This window comes from Rhinolophus ferrumequinum (genome assembly GCF_004115265.2).
Source record: "Rhinolophus ferrumequinum isolate MPI-CBG mRhiFer1 chromosome 15 unlocalized genomic scaffold, mRhiFer1_v1.p scaffold_54_arrow_ctg1_1, whole genome shotgun sequence".
Taxonomy (NCBI): Eukaryota; Metazoa; Chordata; class Mammalia; order Chiroptera; family Rhinolophidae; genus Rhinolophus; species Rhinolophus ferrumequinum.
The window spans coordinates 2,410,983-2,425,847 of NW_022680357.1; the positions used below are offsets into that span (position 1 = coordinate 2,410,983).

At 47.0% G+C, this 14,865-nt stretch overlaps 1 protein-coding gene and 1 non-coding gene across 2 annotated transcripts in view; both read left to right on the forward strand.

Moving 5' to 3' along the window:
* The first annotated feature begins 342 nt into the window (after positions 1–342).
* Positions 343–14,865, forward strand: part of RAB11FIP3 (RAB11 family interacting protein 3) — a 77,619-nt gene continuing 63,096 nt past the window's right edge. Inside the window, exons 1-4 of the mRNA XM_033102110.1 lie at positions 343–361; positions 5,813–6,028; positions 6,184–6,263; positions 6,433–7,410. Of these exons, the coding sequence (XP_032958001.1) occupies positions 343–361; positions 5,813–6,028; positions 6,184–6,263; positions 6,433–7,410 (1,293 nt within the window). The remainder of the gene's footprint in view (positions 362–5,812; positions 6,029–6,183; positions 6,264–6,432; positions 7,411–14,865) is intronic.
* Positions 3,174–3,277, forward strand: LOC117019896 (U6 spliceosomal RNA). Its single transcript, XR_004422581.1, has one exon. It is a non-coding gene; the product is annotated as a U6 spliceosomal RNA (small nuclear RNA).

Below are 14,865 nucleotides of genomic sequence, written 5' to 3' on the forward strand. Positions count from 1 at the left end.
TCTCTCTACAAAATGTTAATCGTGTTTTCAAAGTTGTAAATTAAAAATATCGGCTGGCAGTTTTTGTTTATAGCTTGAGGTCTGATCGACATACAATAATTTGCACTTAGGGAAAGTGTATAATGTGATGAGTTCTGACATGTAAGTCTGCACCCGTGAAATCATCACCGCAACCTCAATAAGGACCATACCTATTACCTGCAAAACACTTCCTCCTGTCCTTCGGCAATCTCCCGCCACTTCTCCCTCCCCCTTATCCTCACGTGACAGTTCAGAATTGGTGAGCCATCCGGGATGACAGCTCAGGGCCTAGGAGGGTGAGACCAGCCAGAAAGGGTGGCCATGTGGGAGAAGAGGCTCCGTGAGGAGGAGGGGGACCTGGCTGAAAGGTGGGAACCATAGGAAGAGGCACCGGTCACGTGGCCCAGTCCAGGACCTCTTTTTGGGGTGCCCAGTGCAGGCTGTTTGGTGGCGCTGCTCCTTACTCACCCTGACCCCCATCACAGGACTGTGGTAGATGTCGTCTTCTTTCTCCAGAATAGAATTCAGCCCTTCTCCGGCTGTTCATCTCCAGGGCCACTGAGGTCAGCTGCCCCAAACTGCCCTGCACGAGGCTCACACCAGACCACTGGCTGGCTCTGCCTTGGATTTCATGGGGACACTGGCTCATTACGTGAGAAAAACAAAGTCAGGTTCCTACCTTACACTACACGGAAATGAAAAACTCCAAATGGATCAAAGACAATGTGAAAGAGAAAAATATAAACAGAGGTGGGCATCTTTGAGACTCGCTAGAGGATTTTTAAATTTAATTTAAAAAAGTGTTGTTTAATTACAAAATTCTTAAAATATGTGGATAAGACTTAGTAATAAGATAATAACGAGAGACAGCCATGCGTTCACCACCTTCTCACCAGATGTCTGCTCCCAGTCTGTCTGTCCTTTAAGGAAATAAATGTCACAGGTATAGCTAAATTTCTACCTTTCACCCCTTTCTTTTTCTCTCCCCCCAATATAATTCCCATGCTTGTTTTGGTATTTTTACTACAAATACAGGTGCTTGACAACAATAGATGTCATCAAGGACATGCTTTTAAACTCTGCAAAAAGGGCATCACACATTATCTGTTCCGTAACTTGCTGTTCCCTTGTTGTAGAAGTCTACCCACCTTGAGGTGGGCAGATGTGGCTTATTCATTGAATCTGCTACCTAGTATTCCACCACAATAGACTGCACTTCAGCCGTTCAGCAGTCTCTTCATGGAACTATGAAAACCGGTGCTGTGTGAACACCCTTTCCTTTCTCCTCAGGAACCTTGGCACACGTCTCTCTGGAAGGTACAGAAGTGGATGTGCTGGGTTGAAGGGCACACAGACCTTCCTTCAGCTGTAATCAGTAAGGTGAACCCCCACACACAGCGGGGGTTAGGCTTCATTTTTCCTCTGATTTGGGCCAGAGGCTGTCTTTACTCATTCCCCTGAGTAGCAGTGAGGTTCAGCACCTTTTTTATATGTTTATTGGCCACTTGAGTTTCCTCCTCTGGAATGGCTCATTTATATCCATTGCTCATTTTTGTACTGGGTGGCTGTTCACTGTTTTTTTTTTTGTTTTGTTTTGTTTTGAAACCTTGAAACAACTTATTAAGTTGCTTTATGCTCTTTTACCTGAGTTTGAGGAATTCTTTGCATATTCTGGAAACAAATCCTTTGTCAGAGACATCTGTTCTAAATCTCTTCCCAGTTGCCATGGACTGAACTTCATTCATTGAAGCCCTAGCACTCGATGGGATGATATTTGGAGCTGGGGCCTTTGGAAGGTGATTAGGGTTAGACGAGGTCAGGTGGGTGGCGCTCCAGTGATGGGATTTATAAGAAGAGGCAGAGAGAGAAATAGCTCCCTTTGCCAAGTGAGGACACCTAGAAAGAGGCCGTCCCTACAAGACAAGAAGGGAACTCTCACCAGGAACGAATTTGCCAGCATCTTAATCTGGGACTTCCCAGCTTCCAGAATTGTGAAAACTAAATGTCTGTTGTTCAAGCAACCCAGTCCATGGGTATAGCAGTCCGAGCAAACTCACACCAGTCTATGATATGTCTTTTGTCAAACAGAAGGTTAATTAAAAAAATATTTTTTTCCTAGAATATAATTTATGTATTTATTTTTTATTTTTTTAAGTATAATTTACACACAGTAAAACTCACCCTTTGTAGCATGCGGTTCTATGAGCTTTGACAAACACATACAATTATAAAACCACCATTACAAGCAAGATAGTGAACAGTTCCTTCACTCCAACAAATTCTCCTCTCTCCCAGCTGTGGGGACAGAGCCAGGAGTGCAGTTTCCAGGCTCTCGGCCTCACGTGGAAAGGTGCTGGCTCAGGTAATAAATGGCCATCAACTGTGATTGGATGACCATCAGCCGTGGCTAGTTGGCCGTCAGCTATAACCAGTGAGCCATTGGCCACTAATATAACTGCCGTGGCTACGCTAGCAGAAAATGGGGGCTAGCAAGAAGATGGTGGCTGAGCTAGCAAGAGCAGAGTGTGGATTGCGGATTGTGTGGCTCCTGCTTCCTGTGTCTCCAACGCAGCTGCCAGTGAGACAATAATAGCGGTATGATTCCCCCATCTATGGCTCAGTGGGTGTTCCTTTTTGGCCTCACCATGTCCTGCGTTCTTATGTGGGGAGCTGGAGTTGAGACCCCGCAGGCCGCCCTACATGACACCAGCCTTCACTGATCTGATTTGAGTCCCTGTACTTTTCGGAAGGTTCAACTTTTAATGTATTTAAGTTTAAATCATTATTTTCTTTAATGGTGTGTGATTTTTATTCTTGTGTAAGAAATTTTCCTGTTCCAAGGTCATAAGTGTGTTTTCCAATGTCTTCTAGAAGTTTTAGAGTTTTACTTTCCACCGTTATGCCTTTGATTACTCTGTAATTATTTTTGTATCTGATGTGACATAGGGATCTAGTTGTGCGGTTTTTAGACAGATAACTGACACCGGCTATGGAACACTCCATCATTTCCTCATGATTAGCAAAGCCACCAAGAAGAAAACTAATGGGTTTAACTACTCAAAATTAAAGATTTCTGTCTCATCGTCTCAACAGAGTTCATGAAGGGGCCACAGGCTGGGAGAAGATATTCGCAACATCAAAAACGGATCAGCGTGCTTGCTTCTGCAGCACATATACTAAAATTGGAACGATACAGAGATTAGCATGGCCCCTGAATAAAGATGACACGCATATTTGGGAAGCGTTCCACATTTAAAGAAAAAAAATCTGATGAGGGGGAATATCTAAAGAAAAAGTCAGGGAATCCAATAGAAAACTAAGTGCTAAACTGTGCAGGTCACAGATGTGGGATCCAAGTTGGTCACTAAAAACAGAAAGAAACATTGAACCCCACTAGCATTCAGTGAAGTTCAAATAAGAGACGATGAGATGCCATTGTATGTTCATCAGACTAGCAAACATGGGGAAATCATATGTAACATCTACTACAATTTTGGTGTATTTCTTTCTGGTTTTAAAAAATGTGCATTTAAAAAAATAGATTTGTGGGGCCGGCCTGGTGGCTCAGGCAGTTAGAGCTCCGTGCTCCTAACTCCGAAGGCTGCTGGTTCGATTCCCACATGGGCCAGTGGGCTCTCAACCACAAAGTTCCGGTTCAATTCCTAGAGTCCCGAAAGGGATGCTGGGCAGCACCCCCTGCAACTAAGATTGAACAGGGCACCTTGAGCTGAGCTGCCTCCCGGATGGCTCAGTTGGTTGGAGCCTGGGCTCTCAACCACTAGGTTGCCAGTTCGATTCCTCGAATCCCGCAAGGGATGGTGGGCAGTGCCCCCTGCAACTAAAGATTGAACATGGCACCTACAGCTGAGCTGCCACTGAGCTCTCAGATGGCTCAGTTGGTTGGAGCACGTCCTCTCAACCACAAGGTTGCCAGTTCGACTCCCGCAAGGGATGATGGGCTGCACCCCCTGCAACTAGAAAACAGCAACTGGACCTGGAGCTGAGCTGCGCCCTCCACAACTAAGATTGAAAGGACAACTTGACTTGGAAAAAAAAGAAAAGTCCTGGAAGTACACACTGTTTCCCAATAAAGTCCTGTTCTCCTTCCCCAATAAAATCTTAAAAAAAAAATGGATTTGTGATCAAATCAAGCTTTGCCTGTACGCCTCCCCCTCCGTCAGTCGCCCTACCCCACGGGAGATATGTGCATCCTACAACTAAGGTTTCCTGATCCAGTTTCCCTCCACCCCCCTGGCAGCTCCAACAGGGCTGTGCCCCACAGCCAGTTATCTGCTGAGTTTCCTTTCCATCTTTCCCCTCAGGCCAAAGGTCACCAGGGAAGAGGGATCAGGAGACCCACTTGCTTGGAGAGAGTTTCAAAGATAACCGTTTACATTCACAAAGGGAGGTTTTCACAGACATTCACCCAGACCCCAAAACCAAGAGATGTGAGCTGCACCCCACTCTTCTTTCCTCTTCTGTGTACCTGATACATAATTGAATCAAAACATGCACAGGAGTGGCTGTGGAGGAGAAGTCAAAATGGCAGCAGGGGCTGTGTGTACCAAGCTGGTTCATTTCATCTGAAATGTTACTAATGAAAAATGTCCAGGGTGGCTGGTTAGTTCAGTTGGTTAGAGCGTGGTGCTGATAACACAAAGGTTGCCGGTTCGATCACCACATGGGCCACTGTGAGCTGAGCCCTCCTTAAAAAAAAAGAAAAAAAAAGAAAGAAAAAAAAGAAGTCCATGGGACACTTGAGGTCCGAATGACTTACTTTTTATGTTTTGTCACTTTCTATGAATTGTCACTTTTAATGTTTCATGATCAGTCTCTTGAACTGGTCCAAGCAGGAAGGTGCATGTTTACCATGCTTGGGTTCCATTTTGGCACATCAGCCAGCCAAGGGATGCAGAACTTTCGGACACTGGCACAGCAGCAGCAGGACTGCCTGCCTCCTCAGGATGCAGCCCTGTTATTTTTTTTCCTCACCCACATTAGCACCCCTATTTAGAAAGGCTGACACATCACTATAACTACCTCTGAAAATTGCATCTGGCCCAAGGCATCAGCCCGATTTTGGATTCTTGCCAAAACTGGAGATTTTTTTCTCTTTGAATGCAGTATCTTCCTCATAAGAGCATATAGCTGTTCCAAGAAATTGAGAATATAGTTTGGGGAAGGGGACCCCTCCTCAATTTTCTTTTCCCAATGTCAACCTCACAAAATCTGGTACCAGGTGCCCTCGGATTTTTGTCATGGGAGATGACTCATTTAATTAACACACTGCTCCTCCTTGTACACTTGGAAGCAGAGGTTCAGTTTCCTTTGGTTCTTGCCAAAGCTGCTTATGAAACATATCTGGTGCTGGTGCCCACGGCATATAAAAATACCAGTTCATACTTTCCCCTGATACATTTCATTACAGGCTAAATTTAGCACCTCGCCCGGGGCCTGGCAGCTCACCTGCTCCTAACTAGCAGTCTCCCCTTTCATGACTGCTGCAGGGTGCCCACGTTCCTCTCTAGAGCCCTGTGTCCTCACTGATGAAAGTGACATCTAGAGAAACAGATGTCAGTTGTCAAAGTCAGGCTGGCTGCTTTGGAGGACTGACTGCAGATTGGCGGTCAACGTGGGATATCCTGTGAAAAACACCTTTGTCATAGGCTTAAAAAAAAAAGGTCTCAGTGTTCGACCACATGTACCTTCGGGTAGAAGTGAGATGAGCAGCATTTTGGGGGCTCTCCCATAGTCAGAAACGGAGTACGCCGGCCAGCTCTGCCTCTGCCAGCCTCTGCCAACCTCTGCTCACCACCGCTGGTGAATCCCGCCCCCACCTCCCACCTCTCCCTGCCGCGGGCGTCGGCGGACGGGCGCCGGCTGCGGGAGGAGCCTGGCGAGCGCAGAGAGCGCAAGTGTGCGGGGAAGCTGTGCCACTCGGGGCCTGCGCTCAATGCCATGAGCCCTTCCCCCATCCCATTAGAACGTGGTCTTTGCTTGTCCGTTTGTGAGAGCGCTTTACGCAGGCAAAACTCAGCCCCCTTGTGACAGGTGCATATTTGTGTTTTTCGCTGGGCTCTCGGCGCAGTTTATCCATCCGCGCCATGCGTGGGTCGTCTGTACCTGCACGCCCCAGCGGTGACAGGGCGTCCGTGTTCGCAGTCTCTGAGGACAGTCACCTCTTGCGTCCGAGGCTAGGGCCGGTGCAAGGAACGGGGGACAAGCGGCCCAGACACTCCGCGGTGCGCGCGGAACACTGACCCCCAGCGCCTCCGCTCGACCTTTTATAGCTAGCTGGCGAGGGGCGGGGCCGGCGGGCGCTGTGACGTGCTGACGTCAGCCCGACGGTGGGCGGGGCAAGGGAGGCGGCGTTCACTTGGGTACCTCCGGCGCCTCATCCTCTCCGCTCAGCCTCCTCAGCCTCCTCAGCGTCCTCAGCGTCCTCTCCGTCCGCCTCCTCGGCCCCTGGGCTCCCCCTCGGCCGCCCGCTGCCGCCCGTCCAACTCCGCGCCCTCCCCGCGCCCGCCGCCATGGGCCCGCGCCCGCCGCGCCGCCGGGCCGAGGGGAGCTGAGGCGCAGCGCCAAGATGGGCGAGGGCGGAGCAGGGCCCCAGCACCAGCCGGAGCAGCCCGGGCGCCCCGCGCGCGCCCGCCCGCGCCGCCGCGGGGATGCCCGCGCCCGCCGCCGCGCCCTGAGCGCCTTTGTCTGCCGCCCGCGCGGCCCGCCGCACCACTGGCCTCGCGGGCCCGCGCCGCGGCCGGGGCCGCGTCCATGAAGATGGAGCCGGGCCGGCCGGCCTCCCCCGCGGGCGGTCCGGGCCCCGACCCGGAGCCTGGCGGGCCCGACGGGCCAGGGGCCGCCCCGACGCCTGCCGACCCCGCCCCGCGCCCGGGGCTCTGTCCGCCGGAGCCCGCGGCCGGCCTGAGCGCCTGGCTGGCTCCGGGAGCCTCCTGCCTGCGGCCGGGCCGGGGCGCCTACCCGGACTCGGAGCCTGACCCCGACCCCGACCCCGACCGGCAGCGGCCGGAGCTCGGCCCGCTTTTCCCTTGGACTAAAGAGTCAGAGGACGATGGGCCCCCAAGTTGCCCGGAGAGCCCGTCCCTCCACGCGCAGGATTTCAGCCACAGCCTCCACCGGAGGGGCGACGTCGACTTCTTCCCTTCTTTCCCTTCGCCCGCGGCGGGCGACTTGGCGCTGGAGGGGGGTCCCGGCGACGCGGACCGACCCTCGGACTTCAGCCAGACTTGCCCCTTCCCGAGCGAGCCCGCGGGGTGTCCGGAGGACGGCCCCCGCCTCCGAGCCGTGTTCGATGCCCTGGACGGGGACGGGGACGGCTTCGTCCGCATCGAGGACTTCGTCCAGTTCGCGACGGTCTACGGGGCAGAGCAGGTAACTCGGCGAGCGCGCCCGGGCCCACGCGCGCCTCCCCTGGGCCCACGCGGCCCGCTCTGGTCGGGGAAGGCGCGGTGAAGACCAGCGGCCCCGCGCCGCCTTTTTGTTCGCTTCTGTCCTCACCTCTGGTTGAATCGCACCAAAGCTCCTCTTCCTTCTTTGAAGACCTGCTATTCTAGGGCGTCAGTTACTTTCCAGGTGACCCCCGACCCCGCTCTCCCACGCCACGCGAGCTGATCATCCCTAAACCGAGGGGAGTTTCTGGCGTGGGGACAGGCGCTCCCACGCTGCCTGATAGAAGGTGCCCCCCGAATGGAGAAGTGCCCAGCGGGTCCTTCCCCTGGGGGACAGATCTGGCGTGGCTGAACTAATTCACTCCTTCAGTCGGCCAGCGCCAGGCTGTGCTTGGCTGCCTAAGGTCATGCTGATGACTTTTCTGGCGTGTGTTCTCTGTAGACTCATCTTTGAGTGCTTGCGAGACAGTGAGCGCTTCACATTTTCACTTCGGTACCTTCTGTGCAGAGAGGAAGGGGATGTGCCCCAGAGGGAGAGATGAGCCATGGCGAATGCAAACTCGAGCAGAACTCCATCAGGCCACCTCCACTCCTTGTAGGGAAGATGAGACGCAAAGGCAACCACGGAACACGCAAGTGCGGTGTGGCCAGGGTCCCACGGAGCAGTGGCTCTGGGGGAGGGCTCCAGTTCCAGCCCTCCCCTCTCTATCTCCGCACTTTTGAAAGTTTAGGTGAAGACAACAACACAAGGCTATATAGTGGAATGAAGCCTGCTTGCCTTCCGCGAATAACTTGGTAGACATCAGATAGATTGCTGGGGTTCCCTTTTAAGCGTTTTGTAGGCAATCCCTAAAATGCTGATCTTCTAGTTGTGGTATTTTATTGACTTCTCACACAGGCACACATTTGTGACGTGGGTGTTCAAGTACATATGCGTGTGGAAGCCAAGAGATGTTTAAGAAAAGCGGTGAAATTGACACTCTGCTATTAAACGGGTCAGTTACAACATTAAGAACCTTTATAAGGGATTCCTGGCCCCCGACCCCCAGTATTCGCGGTGTCCCTCGAGCTGTCAGTGTAAAGAACTGCGTCCTTCTGGGTCAGGCCTCCTTGGTTGAGTTTTCAACCCAGGAAGATAAAAGCTATCATTTCCGGTATGGTTAGCATGATTGCTGGTTCAGATTCTTTTGATGCACCTGGGGCATCCCTGGTTGTTTTTGTTTGTTTGTTTGTTTTTTTGCTAGTGTAATGTTGTCTCTCCAAAACCCGTCTTCTCATTACACCAAGGATGTTAAGACAGTACCACATTTGTTCTCATTTATGTTTTCCCTGGATCATCACTGCCTTTCTCTGAGGTGGTAGAAGGCAAGCAGGCTTCATTCCACTTTATAGGGAAGAAACTGGGAGCCCAGAAAGATTCAGTAACTTTCCCAAGGCCCCCCTGAATTGTCGGTGCTAGAACAGGGACTAGAACTAGGTCTGTTGGCTCCTCACCTTTAGATGGCTCTCCGCTTCTTAGATTTCGTGGTTCAAAATATTCCCACAACGGGTCGTCTTACTGACTTCCATACAATCCTTTTCGTTAGAGAGACACCTTTTGTTGTGACTGCCCTGGTTAATTACGGTGGGAAAAGCTTTGGGTCGCTATCTGGGGCTGAGCTTTCTTGTAATCAGGAAGTGGAAATGAGTCAAAATTCTTTGATGGCTCCTGGTGGAATTTGAAGTTTGGTGGTAAGGCCCAGATGACTCTGGGTTTGGTGGGGACGGGCCAGTGTAGAGCGATCTGTGGCATCGCCTCTTCCATCTGCTCTCCCAGACTGCTCAGGAAGAAGCAGTGTCAGAGTGGATCGAAGTACCCAGACTTGAGTGAGCCTCCTGAAAGGGTAGAGGCGAGCTCCTATTTTGGAGCAGATAATTTACCGGGTAATGAAAGGTTGACTTTTGTGTCTGTGTAAGCGTTGCTTTCCTTTATTATGACTCAGGCTTGTTTTTTCCGAGTTCATTGTCAGAATACTATATTATAGAGGAGCAAAACAAAGCAAAGAAGTATTCTTTGATAATGAAGTAGTTTAGAGAAAAGTGAAGAGTTCCACCTCACGATGAATAGGTTTGAACTTACATGGAAAATCTTGAACCTATACAAAAGTAGAGAGAATAGTCTATGGTTCCCCTCTCCACCCTGCAACCATCGCTCGGTTGCAGCAAGCTTAGTTCATTTGTACACTCCCTGCCCCCAGATTATTTGTGAAGCATATACCTGACATATCATTGCATCCATAAATATTTCAGTGTATATCTCTACAAGATAAGAATCCTTTTTAAAACATTCATGATTCTTTAAAAACCCTAGAAACAGTTCAGATAAGCGGAATAACAGCAGTAAAGACCATTAAGTTTTTGTACTTTCCACCTTGAGATTTCAAAATATTGAGTGAATGAGACTCTTAAGCTGGTCATGTTACTGTTCTTGATAAAAGCAACTCGATTATCTTGGGTATTGTGAAATTTTCAAAGGTAGCATGTTCAGTATCTTTTATGTAATCTGTTTATGAAGGAAGCTTTTTAAATTATTTAAGTGCTGTATCTGAATTTTTAATAGAAGCAGCTGCCATTTATAATACAGATGGCTTTTGTGTCCCTCTTTCTTCAGCAATGTCATGGTGTGTTTGGATCTCATTACATCATCTGGTGATAGATCAGGTGTGGTGTAATATAACCCCGTGTTAGCAAGAATCAGGAGAGGATAGGAGAACGAGCACTACAGTGGAGCTTTCTGGTCGAAACAGGAATTGAGAGTCAGATGCGCCCAGGCACTAGTTGTGAACTTGGAATCGGTTAGTTTTAACAGCTTGGACCACGTCTGAAGATTCCTCATTGACATGACCCCATACTGAGAGGACCGATACAAAATGCAGTTGCTACTCACTCACTGTCAACCAGAAATTGTAAACTACATGCTCAGAGTCTTGTGAGAAAGGATTGGTTTCTTTTGGTTTTATTTTTCAAAGGAATTACTTGGAAAGATTATCTTCACATGCTATTATGACACTCACTTAAGCATTTACATTTTGATTGTCCCTGATCCTTTGCAGAGAACCATCCACAAGGAAACCCTGAACGCCCTTCAGTAACCTTGTAGGCATTCTCTGCCCTCTTCAGTGCGATACCTGTGTAAATAGGCTGTTGAAGGAGGTGTTGACACACAGAAGGTCTCCCTGCTGTTCATTCCTGCAACTCTGCTGGTGGGAGTTAGAAGTTCCTGGGGCCATTTGGCCGTACCTTTTAGTGGCTTCAGCGTCCTTTCAGGTTTCTACCCTAGCCTTGAATTTGAGTGTGTGTGAGTATGTCTGTGTGTGTGAATGAGAGAGAGTGACTACATGTTAGAGCAGGTCATGTGGGAGCTGGTGTGTGAGAGGAAATGAACGTGTGAGAGAGAGCAGGTGCATGTGGGAGCTTCTGGGGTGTGTGTGTTCACCTCTGGGTCTGTATGTGGGATGGATGGCCAAAAGGCAGATGACGTTCCTTTGTGTGTTTGGATCACAAGCAATTTTGTTAGTCTTAAAAAAATGCCCTTTTCATATTATAAAAGTAAAATGCTATTTAAAAAAAAGGGAAATGCAGAGTGATATTAAATATAAAACATGACCAAATATCCCATTATCCTGAGAAAAATACCATTAGCATTTTAGTGCATTTCCTTCTAAGACGTTTTTGTACGTACACACACAGACACATATACCCATGACTGTGTATAGAAGTACACAATTGAGATCATATTGGACAGAAGCTAAATTATGTTCATTGTTTAAAAAAATGAAAGGAAATAATACCGGTAAGCAAAATAAGAAAAATAAGAATCAGTATAATCCCATCATCCAGATAACTACTTAAGTATATAATATATAAATTAAAATATATATATAATAAATGCTTCATTGTGCAAAAAAATGGTATAATTCCCATGTTTGTTGTTTTGAAGCTGCCCTTTGACCTGTTTTTTGACATTGAAGATCTCATATAAGGTGTATACCTTACGGGAAACCTAAAGTTTACTTGCCCCCAGGAAGATTCAGAATTATTAGGGATTATTCCAGTGTAGGGTCTGACATATAGGAAAAATTTAATTCCACGTGGCCTACACAGACACAGTTGTAAAGGGAACCAAGCTCATGGGTTGCTTCCCTTCCAAACACTAATTTTGTTTAAATTCTGGAAATAGGGTCTAAACATTAGTTACAATAGAAATATCAGACAAAGAGTTAGGCATCCACTGAAGACTATTATGTGGCCTTAAAAATGATGATTACAAAGTCTCTAATATAATTTAGATTAGTGTTTCTGATACAAGTGAAGAGAGTGGTATGCTAAATTGATTGTATGTATACACGTACCACGATTATAACTATGTAAAAGTTTTGTGGAAAAATGTCTTGAGGGAAATAGTAACAATTATTTTTCGTGTTTTTTTTTTGTGTGTGTGTGTGTTGGGGAGTCGTATTTGTAGGAGAGGGTGTATGCTGGGAATGGGGTTTGGTTTTATTTGAGGTATTGGCCAAATTTCCTGTTTTTTTTTTTTTTTTAATAATTTTGAAAAGTAGTGCCTGTACACGCACACAAATTTCAAACAGTATAAGGAGGAATTTAATAAAAGATTTTATTATAACGTTTAGAAATAAAAAATGTAAATAACCCCTAAAGATAAAATTTGTACATATTTTACTTTGACTCAGTGAAGGTTTTAGATCAATGGACAAAATACATCCTTTAAGCTCAGATTTTCTAGGAAATTAAAGAACTTTATGGAACATGTTCAGATACTTATTGAAGACGGACTGTTAATTTTTATTACTATTTGGATAAATGTATATTAGGAAATGCCTGTAATTCTTGAAGGCTGGCTTCCAGGTGGGCAGTATGCTTTCTCATCAATATCTAACATAAGTAACTCTGAGAACTTCCTGATGAATTGCACTGACTGCCCTGTAATTTTCAAGTTTTTTGAGGCTAGTGGATAAGGGTAAGTGGATTCAGTATCGGCGTAAGGGAGGAAAAGGAATTTTTCCAGTAGGTACAGTTTTATTTTTCTGTCCAAATACTTCCTGCTTGTTTTAGGCAAGTTGGTGTTACTCCGGTTACAACTTGTGTTATTTGATTTTTCTTAAGTTTCAAAACTGGAGCTCACGTTGAGCCAGGGCCCTGGCTATGCAGCTGACACAGGTGTCCTGCCTGCTTGTCTAAGGCTCTCGCAAGGCCTTGGGCCAACAACGCAGGCCCGAACGGGTGCTGGGGCCCTGTTTTTGCAGAGACATGGTGTCGTGGATGGATGTTCTAAACATGAGATAAACTGAAGGACCAAGTAACATTTTAGCATTATTAGCTGTAAACAGAGGAGGCGCTGTCACTGTGCATTATTTTAAGCCCTTTTGCACACAGAGTCTATATGCTGGTACCTTGAAACATTAGCTATTTCTAAAATCCCAGCTATTCCTAGCTCTTTCCTTGAAATCCTAGCTATTTTTCTAAAGATCTATGTGTGCAGAAGGATTTCGGGATACACAGCTCCCGGAATTTTAGTTTATTAAATAATCTTTTTGTTGTTGTTGTTGGATAATTTTTTAAAAACTTTTACAAAAATTTTAGAGCCTTCTGTGCCCACAGGGAAGTAGACCTGCTGTCGTCAACAAAGGTACAAACTGCCTGTTTATATCCCTGTTTTGAGTTCGGGCTCCATGGTATTGGGAATGCCTTGGTGGTGTTGAGGTCAGAGGCTTTTGTGAGTCGTTATTCTTTTTCATTCCATGTAATTTGTTCTGATTTCGGTTTAAGCAAGTTTAACCAGTTTAAAGCCTAAAACTCAAGTTATGAATGAGGTGATACCTGTTGGCTGAGTCTATTTATAGATGGTTTATCTGTTCCGATAAGAACTGTTCAGTGTTGTAAAGACCTTCATTGCTGTACGTCATTGGGTCAGTAAACAGAACAACGTGCTTAGCATTTTCCTGTCATCAGCAATCCAGGGGCGTTTCATAAACTTTGCTTTTAGACTTCAGGTGCCCCCCAGTGAGCTGATGAATCAGATTTTTTTTTTTGATGAATCAGATTTTTAAAAGTTAAATAGTAACTTAAATTTTTAACTAATAGGTTGCTTGAGCCATAATAAAAATAAGTGAACATCCACGTTGATTGGAGAGATGAGAACTTCCTTTGAAAGCCCAGGAAAGTACCTTTCAAAAACTTCAGCCAGTGAGAATATTTTTCTCACTTGAAATACAGATGAGGGATGGTTAGAAGGCTGTGAGCTGCGGGAGAGCACTGAGCACAGGTTGGCCGGCTTCCTGGGTCTGCTCCGAGCGCTGTTAACGTTTATGGGCTGTGCGTGCTGTCTGATCCCTGGTCGTCCGGTGTATGTCAGTGGAGCCACTGCAGATTTTCATCTAGACGTGTGGGAGGGCATAGACAGCCTAATCAGTACGTTCTTGAGCAAGATTTTAAAAAAAATGTGAGTCACAGATACAAGGCTGATATAAAAGCTCTTAAAAGTCAAAGGGAAGAAGACCAAAACCTGATAGAAAAATGGATGAAAGATATGGAGACATTCCACGGAAAAATATACAAATGGCCCTTAAACATATGAAAAAATGTAACCGCAGAACCTGCTCACACGGGTCCTGTCCTGTTTCTAACAAGACCCAGAACCGAAGTTTATACCTTGGATACACCACTTACGAGTAGCACTTGTGAACCCTTAGCTGCTCCCCACCACGGAACCAAAAGACCGGAACTTGACTGGAACCTGAATGGCAGAACCCTTTTGGAAGCGAAGGGTCCATTGTCCAGGAAGATCCTGTCCTGAAACCCCTTAAAATCCCACCTCGAGCCCTTGATCAAAGTAGATAGTTTTGCACCTTGCCTCCCGTCATGCCAGTCGATTCGCAAATAAAACCTTTTCTTTTCTCAAAAGTTGGGGCCGTAGTATTGGCTTCTAGGCACATCAGGCAGTGCAGCGAGCCTTTGCTAGATATACAAATTAAAGATAAAGATAGATATACAAATTAAAATCACTGAGCTAGCATTTCCCACTGATCATGTTGGCAAAAGTGTAAAACCTTGAACCCATTCTGTTGGTGGGGCCCTTGGGAAACAAGCACGATCTCAGTGCTGGTGAGAATGCAAACTGGTACGACCCCCATCGAGGGGAATTTGGCTGGGTCTGTGTCTGCATTTACCCTGTGAGCTGACAGTCCCATTTCTAGGATGGACCTCCATAACTACAGACCCTCAAGGTCATTCATGGCACCATTATCTGTCATGTAAACATGGGCACAACCTACATGACCATCCAGGATGAGTGAACGAGGTACATCCACTGAACTGTGCAGCTGCAAAAATAAAAGAGGAAGATTCTTAGGAACTGGTACAGAGTGGTTTTCAAGATTTA